The sequence below is a fragment of the Mauremys mutica genome, chromosome 2 (assembly GCF_020497125.1).
Source record: "Mauremys mutica isolate MM-2020 ecotype Southern chromosome 2, ASM2049712v1, whole genome shotgun sequence".
In the NCBI taxonomy this organism is placed as follows: Eukaryota; Metazoa; Chordata; order Testudines; family Geoemydidae; genus Mauremys; species Mauremys mutica.
In genome coordinates, this window is record NC_059073.1 from 121,973,164 (window position 1) to 121,993,906 (window position 20,743).

At 41.0% G+C, this 20,743-nt stretch overlaps 1 protein-coding gene across 2 annotated transcripts in view; it reads left to right on the plus strand.

Annotated features, from left to right (window-relative positions):
• Positions 1-20,743, plus strand: part of DUSP22 (dual specificity phosphatase 22) — a 65,741-nt gene that overhangs the window by 24,863 nt on the left and 20,135 nt on the right. For both annotated transcript variants that reach the window (XM_045007346.1, XM_045007347.1), the window contains exon 4: positions 11,910-11,959. In XM_045007346.1, the coding sequence (XP_044863281.1) occupies positions 11,910-11,959 (50 nt within the window). The remainder of the gene's footprint in view (positions 1-11,909; positions 11,960-20,743) is intronic.

Sequence of the window (20,743 nt, forward strand, 5' to 3'; positions counted from 1 at the left end):
ACTGGCAATTTTAAAATCAAGACTGGATTTTCTCTAGAAGATGTGTGTGCAAGAGAGGTAGCCGTATGTCCATCTGGAACTGGATTGAAACTATCAACTCTTTTTATAGAATCCAACAAATGTTTGTCAGTTACTAGTACAGTACATTTTTATTGCTGTTAAGCTAGACCAGAGTTGAAACAGTAACTGTATGAATCCTGTTCCCTATCTCCTGAGGCTATCTGGTCTCCTGACATTAATTTACAATATTCTGTCATTTGCAGAGTGGCCTGTGTTGCATCACAGCAAGTTCTGTACCCTGTTGGATAGCAGATTTGTATGGGGGATTTGATAGCAGCCTTCAACTACCTGAAGGGGGGTTCCAAAGAGGATGGAGCTAGGCTGTTCTCAGTGGTGGCAGATGCAAGAACAAGGAGCAATGGTCTCAATTTGCAGTGGGGGAGGTCTAGGTTGGATATTAGGAAAAACATTTTCACTAGGAGGGTGATGAAGCACTGGAATGGGTTACCGAGGGAGGTGGTGGAATCTCCTTCCTTGGAGGTTTTTGAAGCCTGGCTTGACAAAGCCCTGTCTGGGATGATTTAGTTGGGGTTGGCCCTGCTTTGAGCAGGGGGTTGGACCAGATGACCTCCTGAGGTCTCTTCCAACCCTAATCTTCTATGATTTGATGATTCTATGACAAAATGAAAATGTCTTAATTATATCAGAAGCATGGGTCTCAAAAGGAAGAGTAGCATGACCTTAGAGGCATTTCAGTGTTCCCAATAAAGTAGCCTGTAGTGCTGTCTTCTGTCACAGAAGGCTTGGATCTTCACCATTCCATTTACAGCGAGTCACATTTGAAGCTGGCCCTTGTGTAGGTTTTGTGCTTTGTGCATGTGTGATTTTTCTTGCTTTCTGTTTCTAAAAGAATTGATTTTTCTTTTTCATGGGTATTAGAAGAGAAAGGGATATGTAGTTGCAATTTTAATCTGAAACCATCCAGGTGAGGCTAAAGTAGTTGGGCTATATTTAAATCCCAGCAAACTGGACAAACTTTTGGGTTTTTTAAGAGCACACCACTCTCTTTACACTGTAGGCAGTTGCAATACATGTCTATAGCCAATCAACACACCGGTGCAGTCTTTGGTCTAGAAGATCTATCTAGCCTGTTTGGTGATACAAGTCTGTATAAGTAGTCCATCAGGAAGGTAGTCCCGTCATTAGAGCTGCTGTGGTTTGATTATCAGTTTCTTTCTAGGGCAAATATTGTGATTTTAAAGTATTATACATAGTTATTTAGAGCATAACATAGTTATGATTGCTGCTTAGGAAATACTCTATAGTGCATGCCAATGAAACCTCATCATCTTCCTCCATTAGCTCTTCTATAATGTAAATTTTGTAGTGTGTTTTTTTCATTCTTTATAGTTAACCAGAACACCTGCAGGAAGCAGAGTTATTTATTCTTTCTTGAAAAAAAAATTCTGATCCCATTCACGATGCCAAGATAGATCTTGTACACAGTATCTCCAGAATAGTGCTGTGTGTACCTCCCCTATGCCATGCTAATGACTACATAAAATAAGCTTTGGCTTGTATGCTCTGTAGAAAGAAAAAAAAAACTTCTTGAGACAATTTAATGCAGTTATCAATTTTGGTCGATTTATTAGCTTTTCTTGTGCTGCTGTCATCACTCATCTTAAATGAACTGTAGCTTTAAGACTAAAGTTTCAAGGAACCCTCCTAAAGAATTTAGATCCCAATTTTGATCTTCCATGTAATCACTAAGAAACTGATCGGAGGGGGTGGGAAGGAAGGAATATTTCTGAGAGCCATGAAGGCCATCCTTTAAGCCCCTTGAGTTGCAGAAGTAGTTAACGCATGACTCTTACTTTTCAGTTCTGCTAGCATAAATGATGCTAGTTCATCAAGATAGTCTGAAGTGGCAAGAGGTTGACAGCATGTTAATTTGGACTCCTGGATTAAAATAATAGTTCTCCAACAAAGTGTGTGCCAAATTCTTTGAGGCCTGTAGTTAAGAGATGATTTAGAGTAAAACCCACAAAGTTTTTGAAGGTATTCTTAAAAAATGGAAATTCAGCCCAATTAAAGCTAATAGAAAAGACCACAAACTATGGCAGGTAAAATATAAAGTGGAATTAAGAGGAACAAGTGAATGGTTGAGTATATAGCCAAAGATATACTTAGAGTATCTTCTTGTTTTTATATTCAAATCAGTAAGTGTGAGAGAATGAGGGGAAGTAAAAGAACGAGGACGTTGCAGAGAAGCTAAATGATTTCTTTGCGTCAGTGTTCACCACGGACGATGTTGCGGCTATACTTGTTCTTTTCAGGCACTCTTAGGGGTGGAGAAGTCAAAGGAGGATGTGCTGGAACAAGCTGAAAAATAACAAGTTCCTAGGACTGGATGGAAGATCTAGGAGTTCTGAGGAAACTTAACAAAGTGGCTGATCTGCTATCAAAAGCCATGTGATCTCTCTACTATCAGCTATTATCCTGGAAGAGAAATGTCAGTTTGACACTTATTAGAGACCTGGTAATAATACATCCTTATGGGCCTACACTTAGATTTGCTGTTTGTGGGAATTTCTTAAATTTCTGTGTGGCCAAATATTTCAGATATCAGACTTAAAGTGTGCTGTATGTTTTGCATGTTCTGTATTAAAAAAGGTTCCAGATGAGCAGAAGAACTAGCTAGTTTCTTAGCATAGAGCGGATCAACTGCTTCAACACAGTCTTAGGCAGCTGCAGGAATATCAGCCAAAGATATCAGCTCTTGGTGCCTCAGAATATTATTGGGGCATGCTCAGCATAGGGTTTCCACTGAAATATTAAATGGTGATAGCCACAGTGTGTTTTAGTTTTCTAATACCATGTTCCCTGTCCTGAAAGCTTCCACTACCACCTTTAACTTTAGATTTGAAATGGCCTCCCCCCCACCCCTTTTGACACACTTTAAGAAATTTCCAAAATTCTTGGGGGAAACCCTGGGTTAAGGTGAAAGAAGCAATTTCCATCTCCCTAATTGGTAGAACTACAGGTGCAGAAGATAACTAAGCTTCAGCGTTCTCTCTTTAGCTCTGTAATCTCGAGGGAATATCCACACTCAGAAACCAACCCGTAAGTCTTTGGTTTGGACTAGAAGTGCATCATTGCTCTGACACATGATGGCTAAATAGGGAAATGTTAGGAAACCAATCAATGATGCATTTTTTGAGTTCAGGCTAAATCTGGACTGATGCTGTTCATTATGTGTAAACCTCCAGATGTTTTAAAAAATACAGCTTTTGTACTGGATACCATGGAGCAGTTCTTGAGATACAAGAAGCTATTTGTAAATAAAAATTGCTTCTTGAGGAACTGATGAGAAGAAATGGATCCTTTAGTCATGGTTGTGTAGCACATTCTGTACACTGGCTCTGCAATCTTTTTGTATGTAGGCCAAAATCTTAGGGTACTCTTAATAAGTACATTCTGCTGGCCAGATAGCATACAACAAAATGCAATTTCCAAGTCATTATCATGCTACCACAATGAAAATTAGTTCTTCCAGTTGTTAAATAAGTAATTAAAGTCAGATTGAAACTGTTCTGTTTGAGTCTCTTCCAATGGGCTCCTACCTCAACCAGTGTTACAAATTGTCATTCTTCAACAGTCAGGTCACAATCAAGAGGAAGCTCAGAAGTGCTCATTTTAAATAAAAAAATGTATTTTTCGTATCATTTCACTGCTTATTCATGGTAAGAATTTCCCCATGAGAGGTTTCAAAAGACTCTGCTGAGCAAAATAGCTACCATTTTTCTTTCAGCTGTAGTGGTGTGAGAAGACTCCTTTATTTAAAATACAGTTCTTCTGACTTTGGCTTACTTCATGAGGAGTTGGGAACTCTGACCTAATTTCTCAAAAGTGACTAGTGATTTTGTATGTTCCTTATGAGACACCTGAAAGAGGCCTGAATTCCAGGAAGAGCTGAGCATTTGCCCTCTTGATATTGGTTCCTTGTAGTGTCTCAAGTTGGGCACTAAATATTAGTCATCTCTGGTGGAGACTGCTGAGGTGATATACTGACTCAGTTCATTCTTTGGTTTCCCTAGTTATTCCACCTTCCAGGTGAACTCCAGCCTTTGTTGGGTAGCACTAACATCTGGTGGAAGAGTGGTTTTAGAATCTTTCCGCTAATGAAGCACCTCTACTAGGGGTTAGGTTGTTGAAAGTATGGGTCAGTACTGACCCATTGACTGCAGTCTTCTGAATACCACATTCACTGGAACACAATGAGCCCTTCAACTTCCACCTAGGAAAAGATGTGGACAGTGTGTTAATTTTCATTTCTAAAAAGAGAGAAAGCTGTTTCTGATCTTAATGACTTTTTAAAAAAATCTGAAAATACTTCATAAGATTGTTGTGAGATCCCTTATGTAATCAAGTGCTGTGAATATAAAAAGGCTACTTTATTATTAAAAATAAATATTACAGGATCTTCCCAGCTTCAGTAGATCAGATTCCCCATAAGTCTATCTCATGTATTTATGATGCTCTCAAAAGCAAACATGAAATAACTTTACAATGTGGTTGATTAATGGTTATTGCTGAAACATAAATGTGTTTTCTATGAGTCATTAATAAAATCAACAGCATTTGTAACTGCTCCAGAAAGTAACTGAAAGGACAAACAACGGTTGACTAGTTTTCAGTTAGGTGGTTCTGTAGCTGTACTGGACAAAACTCTTGGTAACCTTTTGCTGGTTTGCCTTGAGGAAACCTTATCTGCTGGCTGTTTCCCACTTTAGCTTTTTTGCTGAAATGCCCCTGAACAAAAATAAGTACTCCCATCCTCATCTGTTGATGTGACAAGTCAGATTAACACATGGCTTTTGACTAACCTGAAAGAACTTGCCAGGTGCTAGAGGTTTCCTATTTGCATCTGGGTTCACAAATTTAAGCTGAGGGGTTTTGGTTGTTTTTTTTAAAAAAAAGAATTTCTTGGAAGTCGTTGATGGTATCTTTACATAAATTTAAATACCGAGAAGTTTAATGCCAAAAATGTAACATTTATCTTTAAAAAATAATGATTTTAGAATAGAAATTGTGGTGGTGTTTTTGGACAACTCAGGGTTCGTATTTCTCTCTCTCGCTCTCTCCCCCTCCCCCATCACTGATTGACTAGAAATGGAGATGTTAAAATTACAAAACAGAGGAGAACTCTCAAAGGGGATGGAGCATTGAAGTCAAACTCTATCTTGAGTGTTACTATGCATTATGAGTCTTTGGTTGTTGTTTTTTTTCAAGTTCTATAACTCTTTTCCCTCCCCCGACAGAGTGTTGCTAGATTACTCAAAAACGTTAAAGCAAAAACACCCCAATACTTCAGATTTTTTTATACTTCTGAATACACCATACAATACTATTTATTTATACTTTGTTAATCAAGCATCATTCTTAGTGAATTCAGAATGTCTTTGATTATAACAAACTATCCTATATTTGTAACCTGAAGAAATAACAAGACATATATGTTTTGCCATGCTTCTATTAGCTTAGTCTTGGTATTGCTTTTGTCAGGATGAAATCTGCAGTGTGCTGTTTGGATTTCCCATTCTCACATACAAACCTACTATCTAACTGCACTAGACGTGGTTGCATCATTTTGCTACTGCAAAGTCTTGTTCTGCATAGGAAAGTTCAAATTGTTTTTTAAGTTTGGTTGATAAAAAATAAGCTAGGAAAGTAACATCCACTTATTTTTTTTTTCATTTCAAATTAGCCACAGATAAATAGAATAGGAAAAAATTAAACCGGGTCATAAGATACTCATTGTTTTTCCTGTACATTTTTCTTGTGCATTATATAAAGTATTAAATATAATCCAAAAATGTAAGACTTTATATAAAAAAAAAAAAAAAAAAAAGCTAATAACATTCCAAATGAGAGTTTTTATTACGGTTTCATTGAATATTCCAAACATTAAACAAGTGTGCAGTGTTCAGATCTTAATACATAATGACACCTAAAATAGTTAGAAGTTATAACACATTTGCTCTTCAGTTGATAGGTTTTTATTAGCTCTCAGTGTAATCCTGGCTACATAAAATATATATTTAAAGTTTGTTTTTCATTTTTGAAAACTTGAGAGATACAGTGTAATGGGTTTGGCTTTATTTTACGATGTATGGCAAAATGGTGCAAGCATAGTATTGTTTCACAAATAACAGTGAATTTTAGAAATTTTACTTAACTCTCGCTTGTTTCAGCTTTGACAATCTTGAAATCAGAATACTTGTTCTGGTTTTGTTAGCTCTCACTGTATCGGTTTAACTGTAGCCTTTAGTTTCAGGGCCTAAGAGAGACAAAATTCTAGTTTTGGTGGTTACTCTGTCTGCTGAAATAGAAAACTGAAAAGAAAATGATCTTTTAGTATATTGGCTCTCCAGTCTATCACGTATCTTTAACTGCACTGGAAGAAACATGCATGACTTCAATTGATTCTGGCATCATACGAAAACTAACTAATATTGATAACCTTAGAAAACGTCTTAAAAATGAATGTAGGTGTATGGGTGGGGTGATGTTAAGGATTTAGAAACAACAGTTGGAGAATAGATAGCATTGAATTAAGAAGTGGCCAGGAGAGAGGCACTGTGATGTAGTTGGTTATTCTGCTTCTGTATAGATCTAGGAAGTTTGTACGAACACTTGAACTTGTGTGGTGAACTGCTGAAGGTTTTTTTTTTTTTCTCCAGCTGGAGCATAGAATTCGATTTGCTTTACAGAAATGTATGTGTGTCATTTTTCATAACTCTGAGAAAATATTTAATTTTAGTTTGATGAAAAAGCTGGTTTGATTTAATCCAGGGAAGGGTTTTTTGGAGGGAGAAAGAAAGAGAAAAAATGTTGGCATGCAAGATATCAGTTGAAGGAATATTTCATTGTGACTATACCAACTGCAGCAGTAATTAATTAATGTGGATTCGTTCCTTCACGTTGGGTTTATAATAATATTTGCTTTTTCATCAACTCTTGTAATAAGGTTTTATCTCTGACCTAAACAGAACATTTCATATTTGAGAAGGGCAAATATTCAGTGAACTTAACAAATTTAATGAGTGGAACTGATCTGCTGGAACCTAAATCCACTTTTTTCATCTGTTGTTCTACCACATGACAAAATGCAAGTTTCCCTTTGAAAGAAATACTGAGTTATACACATACACTTAATGTTTAGTTTGCCTGCCTCATCTTTGTTAATATTATTAATTTAAACCCTGTTAAATCATATACACCTCTACCTCAATATAACGCTACCCGATATAACACGAATTCGGATATAACGCGGTAAAGCAGCGCTCGGCGGGGGGGGGAGGGGGAACGGAGCTGCGCACTCTGATGGATCAAAGCAAGTTTGATATAGCGCAGTTTAACCTATAACGTGGTAAGATTTTTTGGCTCCCAAGGACAGCGTTATATCAAGGTAGAGGTGTAGCAGGGTTTATTCTTAACATTTTCTAGCAATATTATAGCTTCGTTAATAAATCACTAAGGCTCTAAGGCCCATTGAGGCATTGGAAGTCATCCCATTGGCTTCAGCAATCTTATGATCAGGCACAGACTCTCTGTTGTCATGATGAGCATGTACCCAAGCAAGGAAACGGACACCTCAGTGATGTTTTTGCTTCCTCCTTTGGCTTGGGCTTTGTTGAAGATTCTAAGATTGCAAACACCACTAACTACTGAAATTGTGAAGCCTATGGCATTTTTGCACACTAATGAACCAGCCATGAGCATCTGAAAACCTTAGTCTACAGTATTTACTTGTTACGTTGACACAAACTGTTCTGCTTTGCTTAGAGTCCCTTTGGGACAATTCTTAGATGTTATCTGCATTGTACATGCACAGGAAAGACAGTGATGTCTCTGGGGCATAACTGCACAAGAACATTACGGTCTCGGGTGGTTTTTTTTTAATTATCACATAGACAAGAGGGCTCAGAAATTAAATAACTTCCTGTTTCCAATATCTTAAAAAAAAAAAGGGGGGGGGGGAGGGCACTAAGTTTGTAAAAATATCAAAAGTGGATGAAGAAATCGAATGCAGCGTGGCAAGTCTTGTTATCCACAGCGACATATAAATATCTCTGTTGGACAGTGGCCCAAGTGTTTCATTTACAAACACCTGCCCAATACCAACCAGTATAGTCCCTCTATTTTATTCATGCAATTAAAATGAATGCTTTTGATTCTAAGATTTTTAAACTATCTGGGATCAAATCCCTTTATAAGGTAGGATTTTAAAAAGTTGGTCAGTGATGTTCTAACTGTGATCCAGTTGAAGTCATTGGGAGTTTTACTGTTGATTTCAGTGGGACAGAGAGGCCAACACTGAGCATTTTTAAGATCCCATCCATAATTGTAGTTTTCCTATGGGGGGGGGGCAGGAGGTTTCCTGGGAGGCCTGGGGAGGGGAATTCATTAACACCACCTTCCAAAATGCTCCAAGGTGGCACGCATTGGTAAAGCACAGACTTCCAGAACCTTTGTGTTGAATGGCCCCGTTAACTTGACTAAACTTCTGATCCTGAGAGGTGATACACTCAATGGGAGGTGCTCAACTCCCATTGGCTTTATTGGGAGTTGTACCTCCCAGGATCAGGCCTTGGAGGAGCCATTTAGCACAATATGTGGTCTCTCGTAGGCTAGTTTCATGCTTACGTGTGGTTCTGTGGTAGCTGTGAATTCACGTCTCTCTTAGCATCATGCAGAATGGGAATCAGCCAGCTGTGACTGAAAAGAACACTGTGCTCTAAAACTGACAGTACTTCTTCTTTTAAAGTGAACATTTGCTGAAAGCCCCTCTTAGTTCAGCTACTGTCAGCATTCAGCATGCGTGATAACTGCTGAAATCAGTGGGACTACTTAAATGAGTATGGGATGCAGGATTGGAACCTTAATTGCATGGTACAATGCTGGCCTCAATATGTTTCCTTCTCTCTCTCCTTTCCCCTCTTCTTTTCATTCCTGTGTTCTGCCTTGTTGAAGGGCAGCTAATGAGTACTGGGCTCCTGATACTGAATTGTCCAAAGGAGAGAGCATTTAATATGACCTGAAAAGGTAAATTGCCGAGCTTCAGCAAATGTAGGGCCTAATTCTATAAAATTTACTCATTTGAGCAGTCCTCTTAAGTTCAAAGCTAAAGCTTCATGGTTAATATCTCTGTGTAAGGAGGTAATGATACCAGATCTATACTGTAGCATTGTCTAGAGAAATCAATCCATGACATTAGCAATCTGTTGTTTTATATGCAGATTGTTCTACCACCAGTTGAGTGCATCTCCGCTAGCCATCTTGACTCCATAAGGGTTATTATCCTTGCAACCACACGAGGGCTGCTTTTCCCTGATTCAAGTGGGGGTGGCTGCCATGTTTGATGGTTTTCATTTTTTGACAGATATCAGAGATGCCATTTAGCTGTCAAGCCTCCATGGTTCAGCAGCTGAATCTCTTCTCTTCCCAACAGCCGTGTTTTGTCATGTCCACAAAACTCTCCCCACTTTACCCTCCCGAAATATCACCAGCTCCCACTCTTCAGGAGTTCAGCTGAGATTGTGCGCTCTCTCACTGTAAACCCCTCTTCAAATATTTCCCTCCTCCCTAAGTCATGATTTCCTCCGGCTATGCCTTCCACACTTCCAATGATCCCCACACTCTGGCTGTGCCACTTTGTCAGTGAACTATGGACAGTTCACCAGCTATACTCTGTGACACACTTCAGGAGGAAATAAGTTGACAATCCACAGATGGATCAAAGGACCAGGAAGAGGCTGGAAAGCGGTAGTGGAGTGACTGTGAAGAATGCATTGGCTTGATCTGACGTACTACCTCTGGTTCTTCAGATTGAGAACATAGCTGTTGCACCATCAGTGGTTTGTTGGCTCAGGTATGGAATAGCCAGAGGTGGGATTGGAGATCATAGCCTAGGGAGAGGTGTATATTTGAGGAGGTCATAGAATCATAGAATATAAGGGTTGGAAGGGACCTCAGGAGGTCATCTAGTCCAACCCCCTGCTCAAAGCAGGACCAAACCCAACTAAAACAATTTTTTTTAAAAAATAGGAGATATACCAATCTCCTAGAACTGGAAGGGACCTTGAAAGGTCATCAAGTCCAGCCCCCTGTCTTCACTAGCAGGACCAATTTTTGCCCCAGATCCCTAAGTGGTCCCCTCAAGGATTGAACTCACAACCCTGGGTTTAGCAGGCCAATGCTCAAACCACTTTGCTATCCCTCCCCCATGATGAGCCTGATCACCATCTGAGATCCTGGAGATGTCCCTGGAGAGGGAAGTTACTAGGTATATTTAAAACTACAGCATGTTCGTATGGAGTACTAACTTCTTGTCACCACCCTTTTTATTTGTTACTTATCTATTACTTTCTCACTTTATTGTCCAAGCTCATTTTTTAAACTTGTTTCTGTGGCCCTTTGTAAAACACTCCTGAAAAGGCATTGCCTACTTGACTTTTCAGATCAGAGTTCTTCTAAGAATATATATTGCCGTTCCTTATTTCAGTACATAATTCGTTACAATAATAGCTGACTAATAAAGTGAGGACTTATTGGAAGATACGCCTGAGTTTTAAAGTCATTGCTTTCAAAAAATAACCGATTCCTCTTCCAAAATGCCCTCTTTGTTTGTTGTGTTGCTAAATACGTAAGGGAAAAACAACCGAATGCGGCATTCTGCACAAGAAAAAAGTTTTTCTCAAATTTCGTTTTCAGCATTCATTTTGACAAAGTGAGAACTGTATAAGATGTGACTAGTTTCCAATGAAACATAACAAGAATAACATGTTTAAGATGATGAATATAACACAAGTTTTATGCCTTTCTAATAAAGATGCTGCCGTTTAAAGAATTCACTTAAGGATCTTTGGTGTAAACATGACTAAGCTGTCTGTTCCTTAGCGACAAAACATTTGTGAAAACAACTTTTTAAGTTTGTATGCAGTGGTGTTGTAACAGCGTTGGTTCCAGAATATTAGCAAGACAAGGTGGGTGGGTTCATCACATAAGAATGGTCATACTGGATCAGACCAATCATCCATCTAGCCTGGTATCCTGTCTTCTGACAGAGGTCAATGCCAGATGTTTCAAAGGGAATGAACAGAACAGGCAATTATTGAGTGATCCATCCCCTGTCCTCCAGTCCCAGTATCTGGCAGTCAGAGGCTTAGGAACCCCCAAGCTTGGGGTTGCATTCCTGACCATTTTGGCTAATAGCCATTGATGGACCTATCCTCTTTGAATATAACTAATTCTTTTTTGAACCCAGTTATACTTTTGGCCCTCACAACATCCCCTGTCAATGAGTTCCACAGGTTGACTGTGCATAGTGTGAAGAAGTACTTTCTTGTGTTTGTTTTAAACCTGTTGCCTATTAATTTAATTGGGTGACCCCTGGTTCTTGTGCTGTGTGAAGGGGGTAAATAACACTTGCTTATTCACTTTCTCCACACCATTCATGATTTTAGAGATCTCTGTCATATCCACCCTTAGTCTTCTCTTTTCCAAGTTGAACAGTCCCAGTCTTTTTAATCTTTCCTCATATGGAAGCTTACACAGAGATGAAGAAGAGCTCTGTATAAGCTTGAAAGCTTGTCTCTCTCACCAACAGAAGTTGGTCCAATAAAAGATATTACCTCACCCACCTTGTCTTTTTAAATCTGGGCAGATGAGACAAAATCTGCAGTTACTTACAACTTAGATAATGTTTTCACCCCTCTAGCCAGATACAATTCTTTCATAATCCATGGCGCTGCACAAATACTAGAGCAGAATTTGCCCATTGATCTGTGACCATTATGCTTTTGTCTTACTGTTGTGTTCTCATTCCTGTTTACCACTTTATACAGGGAGTGAAATATCTGTGCATTCCTGCTGCCGATTCACCCTCACAGAATTTGTAAGTTTGGGTTTTTTTAAATTCAGTGCTAATGTTATTTTGAAATATGTTAAAGGACCTGATTATGATCCCTCACCAGTTTTACACCAATGTAGGTTTAAATCTGTTGGTTTAAGGGGAATTACTCCTAATTTATATTGAGGTAACAGAAAAATAGGTCCTTTTAATAATAATAATAAATAATAATAAATTGCTTTCCTACTTGGCATGGCTGCTTTGCTACCAAGAATATCCAGTGTAGTTATAATTAAGGCAAACTTTTTAGAAGGGATTTTAAACCTTATGCTTCAGGGCTGGTATGTGCTGCAAAATTAGGTCAGTTTAACTGAAATTGCTGAAATTAATTCCTCCAGGACTATGAAAAAATTAACACCTTGCGTGCTGTAATTAAGACAACCTAAGCCCTGGCGTACACCCTGCTAGGTTGACGGAAAAATTGTTCTGTTGACCTAGCAACCACCTCTTGGAGAGTTGACTTTACTACAACGATGGAAAAACAGCACCACAGCAGTGCAGCTGCTGCTCTGCAGCTGTGTCACTGTAGCATTTTTGGTAGAGAGAGAGAGACTTAGCCAATCTCTACATTTTAGAGACAGAGAGTAGACCTATGTGGGGTGCAGATTATGGCACGTCTTCCTACTGTAGGGTTCTTACACCTTCCTCCTAATCATCTGTTCCTGGCCATTGCTGGGAACAGTGTACTGGATTACGCCTGATCCAGTATGTCAGTTCCTATGGTCTTATGCTGCTTGTAATAGGAATGTATCTGTGTGAAGCTGCTGTGTCCCCTTTTCAGGCTTTTTTAATTTAATTTAATTTTAAATATCCACTGGCCATATAACTGTCCTGAAAGTTAGTTGAACTGACCCTGGGTTTAACATTCCGAATCTTTGAATTGATGGTATCTAGGAAATCATGATCTTGAAGTAATCAAAACGTATTTCATAAGAATACTTGGATGGTGACCAACTCTTTCTTCTAGTGTTCACTGTTTATGTTGAGGAGAAGTGCAGGGGGTTTCAGCCACTTCCTGCTAACTAGTTATGTAGAGAAACAGAAGTAGTTGAAAGGGCCTGGTACCTACGGAAGGAAATGCAGCACTGCTTTTTCTCTCAGATCAGAGTAATATTCCGGCTGATGCTTTCAGTGGATATTTTTAGAGTATTTTGTTTCTCATACCTTGGAGAGAGTCCAACCTGACACTTGATGTTTCTTATTTGTTCTTGTCACTCTTTTCAGTGGCATGTTTCTGAAATTATAAAAATCAATTTTTAACACAATTTTGTGTAGTAAGAACATAGACCATGAGCCTGTGTTTTCCCATCAGAGGTGCAGAGCACCCTCAAATGCAGTTGTCAATGAGAGCTGCACGTTCTCAGTGCCTCTAAAAATCAGACCTTGAGTGTTATTACTCCCTTAAAAATAATAGTAGCCCATATGCTATTAAGTGGGAATCCAGGTTAGAGAACAGAATAGGATTTTCAGTGCTAAGACAGTGGATAGGGAAGCAATTTTGTGCATTTTTTTTGTGGGAGGGTAGGAAAAAATGTGGAGGTTCATTTCTTTTAGAAAGAAAGCAACTTAAGAAATTACAGAGGCCGTATTCACATTTGTTGGGTCATCATTAATAGTGTTTCAGTATTTGGAGATCCTACTGGGTAGTTGTGAAAATGTTTGCAAATCTGCCGTCTGTGTTAGTAGAAATCTGGACCAATTAGTGAATAGAAAGAGGACATCATTTCCAGCGAATGTTAATTACACATGCAATGCAACCAGCCCTAGTCATTGCATATCAAGGAAATATATTGAAAAGCAACCTATAGCATTCAAAAGCAATTAGCTTTCTGGCACTGTACCAAGTCTCTTAAAGCATTAATAAGAAGATAAGATATTTGCATGAGTATTGTTTCTGTTATGCTGCAAGCATCTACGGTTCTTGCTTCAGTATCAGATGGTTGCAGACAAATTTTGTTACTTCTGATATTGATACATTTGATCACTTAAAAGAAAACTTGATGAGTAACCAACTTTTCTTTATATGATGGAAGACTTCAAGCATAATGCACAGTGTCTTTAAATACTGATGTTACTTGCTTTTAATGTAAAAACTTCATCAGGTCAAAAGAAGCTTGTTTTATTCAGGTCATAAGAATGTAATATGATCTTATCAAACACTGTTTAAAAGTATAGGGTGTTTATCAGTTTGTGGGGAGGAGCCCTGGGGAAAGAGGGGATGTGTCCCTTTGTGACTTCTTTGTGTCTCTCCCCTTCTCAGAGTGAGACTGACAGCTGCAGAAGAAAAGAATAGCATTGCATATAAAGTGCCTTTACCTAGTGGTTGCTGTTGAGTGAAATTGACTAGGATCACATAAGATGCTTGTCTGTATCACTCAGCAGCTGGTTTTTCAGGTAAAGTTCTTCTGAGGTGGTGGTACTGCTTTTCTGCAGCTGCTGGCATTTGTCGAAGGGGGGCGGCTTGATGCATGGTCAGAATGGATCTTGGGACTGTGGAGTAGCTAACTTAATTTCGCATTAGCTATGTTTTCCTCACTGAACTTTCTTTTTCAACACGTATAATATACATGCACTTACAGTAAGCATATTAAGGGCTCTCCTGTTCCTGAGATAAATCAATTCCCAATAAAATACAACAGTGAAAACAGAATATGCTCACATTCTTTGAAACTGTGTGAAGGTTCAGTTCTACTAGCATTTTCTGCTCCTGCTTAGAATTTGAATTAAGCAATTATTATTGAGACCTAGATCATTTCCTAGGAGTTTAGTGTGAGTTTGGCCTCCGTGGTGGGAATTTGGCCTCACGCCATTAACTTCTGCTGGTCACTGATTTCCCTGACAATGCCCTCTCCTAAGGAACTTGCTACTCGAAAATTAATTCTGTAGAAATTAAATATACCCTTCCTCACTCCACCTTATTTCTGTACCGTGTGTTTCTGGGGAATTAATACCCAGTTATGCTAGCCTATTTAGGGTTCCCATATTTCCCAAAGGGAAAACAAGACACCGTGTGGGGCTGGCCCAAGCTCATAGACTCATAGACTTCAAGGTCAGAAGGGACCATTATGATCATCTAGTCTGACCCCCTGCACAATGCAGGCCACAGAATCCCACCCATCCACTTCTATAACAAACCCCTAGCCTATGTCTGAGTTATCGAAGTCCCCAAATTGCGGTTTGAAGACCTCAAGCTGCAGAGAATCCTCCAGAAAGTGACCCGTGCCCCATGCTGCAGAGGAAGGCGAAAAACCTCCAGGGCCTCTGCCAATCTGCCCTGGAGGAAAATTCCTTCCTGACCCCAGATATGGCGATCAGTTAAACCCTGAGCATGTGGGCAAGACTCAGCAGCCAGCAACCAGGAAAGAATTCTCTGTAGTAACTCAGATCCCAACCCATCTAACATCCCATCACAGACCACTGGGCATACTTACCAGCTGATAATCAAAGATCAATAGCCTAATTTTGGCAATTAATTTGGCAATCCCATCATACCATCCCCTCCATAAATTTATCAAGCTTAGTCTTAAAGCCAGATATGTCTTTTGCCCCCACTACTCCCCTTGGAAGGCTGTTCCAGAACTTCATTCCTCTAATGGTTAGAAACCTGTTACTTCCAACTGATGTGTCCCCAATTTATAACTAAAATTCTTGTTATTAATCCCTAAATGCATGACCTTGCACTTTTCACTATTAAATTTCATTCTATTACTATTACTCCAGTTTACAAGGACATCCAGATCTTCCTGTATGATATCCCGGTCCTTCTCTGTGTTAGCAATACCTCCCAGCTTTGTCTCATCCGCAAACTTTATTAGCACATTCCCGCTTTTTTTTATTAGCACGCTCCCTGCCCAGCCACTCGCCCAAGGCTGTCGTCCTCCCCTGTGGGGCTGGCCGCAGCTGCTCGCCAGAGCTACTCCCCTCACCCCCCCAGCAGGACTGTCACTGGCCACTCGAACCCTGACTCCCCCTTGCACAGGGCTGTCATCTCTGTTTGTATTCCTCCTCACCACACACCCACTTTTTTTTTTTTAAATAAGTGGGATTTGTCCTGTTTGCTCTTGCAAACTGATCATGGCTAATAAAAGGGACTGTCCTGGCCAAAATGGGATGTATGGTCACCCTGAGCCTATTGGGCTTCCTGGTTGCCTCTTGAAGCTTCCTTTTGGTTTAGATTTAATATTACAGCCAGTCTGTCTGATAGTGCTACAGTAGCAAAATGCCAAAGAATCATACAAAAGGTGTAGGTAGTTCTTAGTCCTTGACTATTACAGGTTTGATTGCTGAAGAGACAATACCACTACATTTCTTTCCCTACTGATGCTTTTTTCAACCCTAACACATTTCTGAAAGCTCAACTAAACACTGAAGTGTAGAGCTGACATGGAAAATCCCTCATCTAATTTGTATCAATTACTGTCTTTATTAAAATATGATTGGAGAGGCCGTTCACTGCTTTACTTTGTGTGGGATCTGCCCAGTGATATTATAAAGAAGCTGCCGTTCATAATATTAAGTTAGCAAGAGAAGTGTGAAAGTTGGCTGTTGTACAATCAAATGTCTTTATGCTGAATTGTCAGTCCAGTGAATAGATTGTTAATCAGGACACTTGTCTTACACTTTTCTGTAGTAAATATTGATTTCCCATTTCATTGTTAACATAGAATAATTTGCTATTCTAGGGGTGAACATAAACCAGTATCGTGTTGAGTTGGCAGATTGCTTGAAACAATAACTCTAAGAGGTGTGAACTGCCCCATTGGTCAGAGTCAGGGCTCCATGATTCCACAAACTGCCAATGAATTCCACAAGTGTGACTGCATTAGGATTTCCCTTCTAACGTCTATGAAACTTGAACAAGATAATCAAGGCTGAACACTACCACATGTCTAAATTTGATGCACTAACAAGTAAACTGGCTGATACACAGTGACTCAGCGTACTGAATGTCATATCTGGAAAATGACTCACAAAACTGGACCAAAAGTTCACTATTAGCCATGCTTAATTACTGCCCCCTCCCCCCAAGAAAGACATCACCCGCTTACCTTTGATATTTTTTCATCCCAAAGCATGTTCCATGAGAAAGTGGGAAAAACTTATGTTAGGTCATTGTAGAAGATGTATTGATGTTTGGAGCTACTGTGGAAAAACACACCAATGTATTAGAGACACGAGGTGGGTGAAGTAATATCTTTTATTGGATCAACTTCCTACCTTGTCTGTGTCTCTGTCCGGGGATCGACAAAGCTACAACTACACTGCATACATCAACCAATGTCATTTTCCCAGAGATCTAGGGGTAAAAAGGGGATCAAGTAAAATCAAGATAAAAGCATCAAGTTTTTCACTGACCCTAAGTAGTTAGATCTTTGAGAAATACTGCTTAACTGTGGTGCAGTTCTTTTTAAAAAGCCATGCATGCCACTAAAGTCTGTTCACTGTGACTGAATCATTTGTTAGGTTCAGCTGCTGCCTACAGGTTATATCCCTGCAAGCAAACACAAGCACCATATGGTTGCAAAATTAGGGCTGGTCGAAACTTTTTTTCAATGGCAAATAGTTTTCTTGACTGAATGAAAATGTTTGTGCAAAGTATCTTTTTTCTTTTTTCTTTTTTTCTTTCAGTTTTCAATAACTGAAAACCAGAACATTTCAGCTTTCATCTTTTCAACAAAATGTCAATAATTTATCCCAAGGAAGAAACATTTCCCAACCAGATCTAGTCAAAATTTTAGAATAGACACACATTTAAAAAGTCTGGAATTGCAGAATTCCTCAGGAGATCCTCTTCTGAAAAAGTCATTCATAGAAATATGTGTAGGGCTGGAAGGGAGCTTGAGAGGTCATCAAATCCATCCCTCTTGGCATGCTGAGGCAGGACCAAGTAAACCTGGGCCATTCCTAACAGGTGTTTTGTCCATCCTGTCTTTGAAAACTTCCAATGATGGGGCTTCCACAACCTCCCTTGTAAGCCTATTCCAGAACTAAACTACCCGTATAGTTAGAAAGTGTTTCCTAGTATCTAATCTAGTAGTCTCCAAATGCTCAGGGTCACGCCCCCCTTACCTCTGTCCATGTCCCTGCCCTCCTGGAGCCAGGGCCACGGCTTTGGGGCGGAGGGAGTGGGACCAGGAGTAAGCAGGAGGAGTCTGGGGCCACAGCTGGGGGTGGGTCTGGGGCCAGGAACAGAGCTGCGGCCAGGGCCAGGGCTGTGTGCAGAGCCATGGCCGGGCCACGGTAAGGGACCAAGGCTGGGGGGAGCTGGGACCGCAGCAGAGCTGTGAACGGAGCAGGTCTGGGTGTTGCTCCCTCCCCGCCTCCCGTGATGGCTGGCCCTGCTGCAACGCCCAGAATGTTCCTCTGTGCCCCGTAGAGCGCATCCCACAGTTTGGGGACTTCTGATCTAATCGAGCTCTCGAATGGCAGATAAAGCCCATTACTTCGTGTGCTACCTTCAGTGGACATGGAGAACAACTGATCACCGTCTTTTTTTATAATAGCTCATAGCATATTTGAAGACTGTTATCAGGTCCTCAGTCCGCTTTTCTCAACATTAAACATAGCCAGTTTTGTTTAACCTTTCTTCGTAGGCCATTTTTTCTAAACCTTTTATCATTTTTGTTGCTCATATCTGGGTTTTATTCAGTTTGTCCACATCTTTCCTAAAGTGTGGTGTCCAGAATTGGACAGGGTACTCAAGCTGAGGCCTCACCAGCGCTGAGTAGAGTGGGACTGTTAGCTCCCATAAGAAACTCCTGTTAATACTCCCCACAATATTAGCCTTTTTGCAACAGCATCACATTGTTGACTCACATTCAATTTGTGATCCACTATAATCCCCAGCTCCTTTCCAGCCACCTAACCAGTTATTCTCCATTTTATAGTTGTATATTTGATTTTTCTTTCCTAAGTTTAGTACTTTGCACTTGTCTTTATTGAGTTTCATTTTATGGATTTCAGATCAAATCTCTAATTTGTCAAGTTTGTTTGAATACTAATCACCTCCCAGCTTGGTGTCATCCACAGATTGTATAAGCGTACTCTTCACTCCATTATCCAAGTCATTAAAGATATTGAATAGTTCCAAACACAGGACTGATCCCTGCGGGATCTCCTTATACATGCCCTTCCAGGTTGAAAGAGAATACCGTATATACTTGTTCATAAGCTGAGTTTTTTTTAGTAAAAAAGGGAAGCATCAGAGAAGGGGGTTGGCTTATGAATGGGTATAGAGAGGGAGAGGTGGGACACAGCCCCTCTCCCCAACAGAGGGAGCAAGGAGAGGCAGCACAGCCAACAGAGACAGAAGGGAAGAGGCGGGATCAGAGTCTCTCCACTTCTGGCCATGCTGCTCTCCCCGAAGCAGCTGCAGCTCTGGGGCTGTGGCCACGCCGCCCGGCTCCACCCGCCGGAGCAGGCTGCGGCCACACCTCCCGGCCCCACCCGCCGGAGCAGCTCCAGCTAGGCCAGAGACATCCTCACCTGGCCCTCCCCAGCTAAGATGGGAAGGGATGGGATGGGGAGAGTGTGGGGTTCCCTGGCTAGGGGTGGGGTCATATGGGGGTTGGTCACATGGGTTACTCCCCTGACCCCCAGCTTCTCTTCTCTCCCCCAAAAAAATTTCCCCACCAGTTGCTGTCCTGGCCGTTGGTGGGCCAGGACACTTTTTGTTTACTTAGGTTTACCTTCGTGTCTGTGAATGCTCGAGGTAAACAAACCGTCTTGGCCCGCCAGCGGCTTATCCTGATGGACTGGGAGCCAAAGTTTGCTGACCCCTGAATTATAGGGTGGGCTTAGGAATGAGTCATAAAAATTTTCCATTTTTACGTATCCATCTTGGCGGGGAGTGGGGGTCGGCTTATAAACAAAGCGGCTTCTGATCGAGTATATACAGTAATTGGTAACTATTCTTTGAGTGAGGTCTTTCAACCAGTTGTATACACACTTTATAGTAATTCCATCTAGACCACATTTCCCTAGTTTGCTTATGAGAATGTGGGACTGCATCAAAAGCCTTACTGAAGTCCAGCTATATCATGAGTACTGCTTTGCCAGTAACCTTGGCAAAGAAGGAAGTTAGGTTGGTTTGGTATTTGTTTGTGACAAATCCATGCTGGCTGTTCCTTATAACCCTATTATCCCTTAGGTGCTTACAAATGGCTTGTTTAATAATTTGTTCCAGTATCTTTCCAGGTATAGAAGTTAGGCTGACTGGTCTATAATTGCCCAGGTCCTCTTTGTTGCCCCCTTTTAAAGATGGGTACTAGTTTGCCTTTCTCCAATTCTCGTCCTCAGGCATCCTGATCTGATGGTCTATAATAGACCCACTACCACAGGGGAGGGCAAACTGTGGCCCATGGGCTGGATCCAGCCCATCAGGGCTTTCAATCCGGCCTGCGGGATTGCCAGCCCTGTGGCGCAGTGGGGCTAAGGCAGGCTCCCTGCCTGCCCTGGCCCCGCGCCGCTCCCAGAAGCAGCCAGCACCATATCCCTGTGGCCCTGGGGGAGGGGGGTGGAGAGCTCCATGCGCTGCTCTCACCTGCAGGCACTGCCCCATGCAGCTCCCATTGGCTGGGAACGGGGAACCGCAGCCAATGGGAGCTTCGGGGGTGGTACCTGCAAGTGACGGCAGCACACGGTGAGCTGCCTGCCGCACCCCACCCCCAGGAACCACTGCTGGACATGCTGGCCTCTTCTGGGAGCGGCACGGGGCCAAGGCAGGCAGGGAGCCTGCCTTAGCCCTGCTGCGCGCAGCTGCCACCCCGG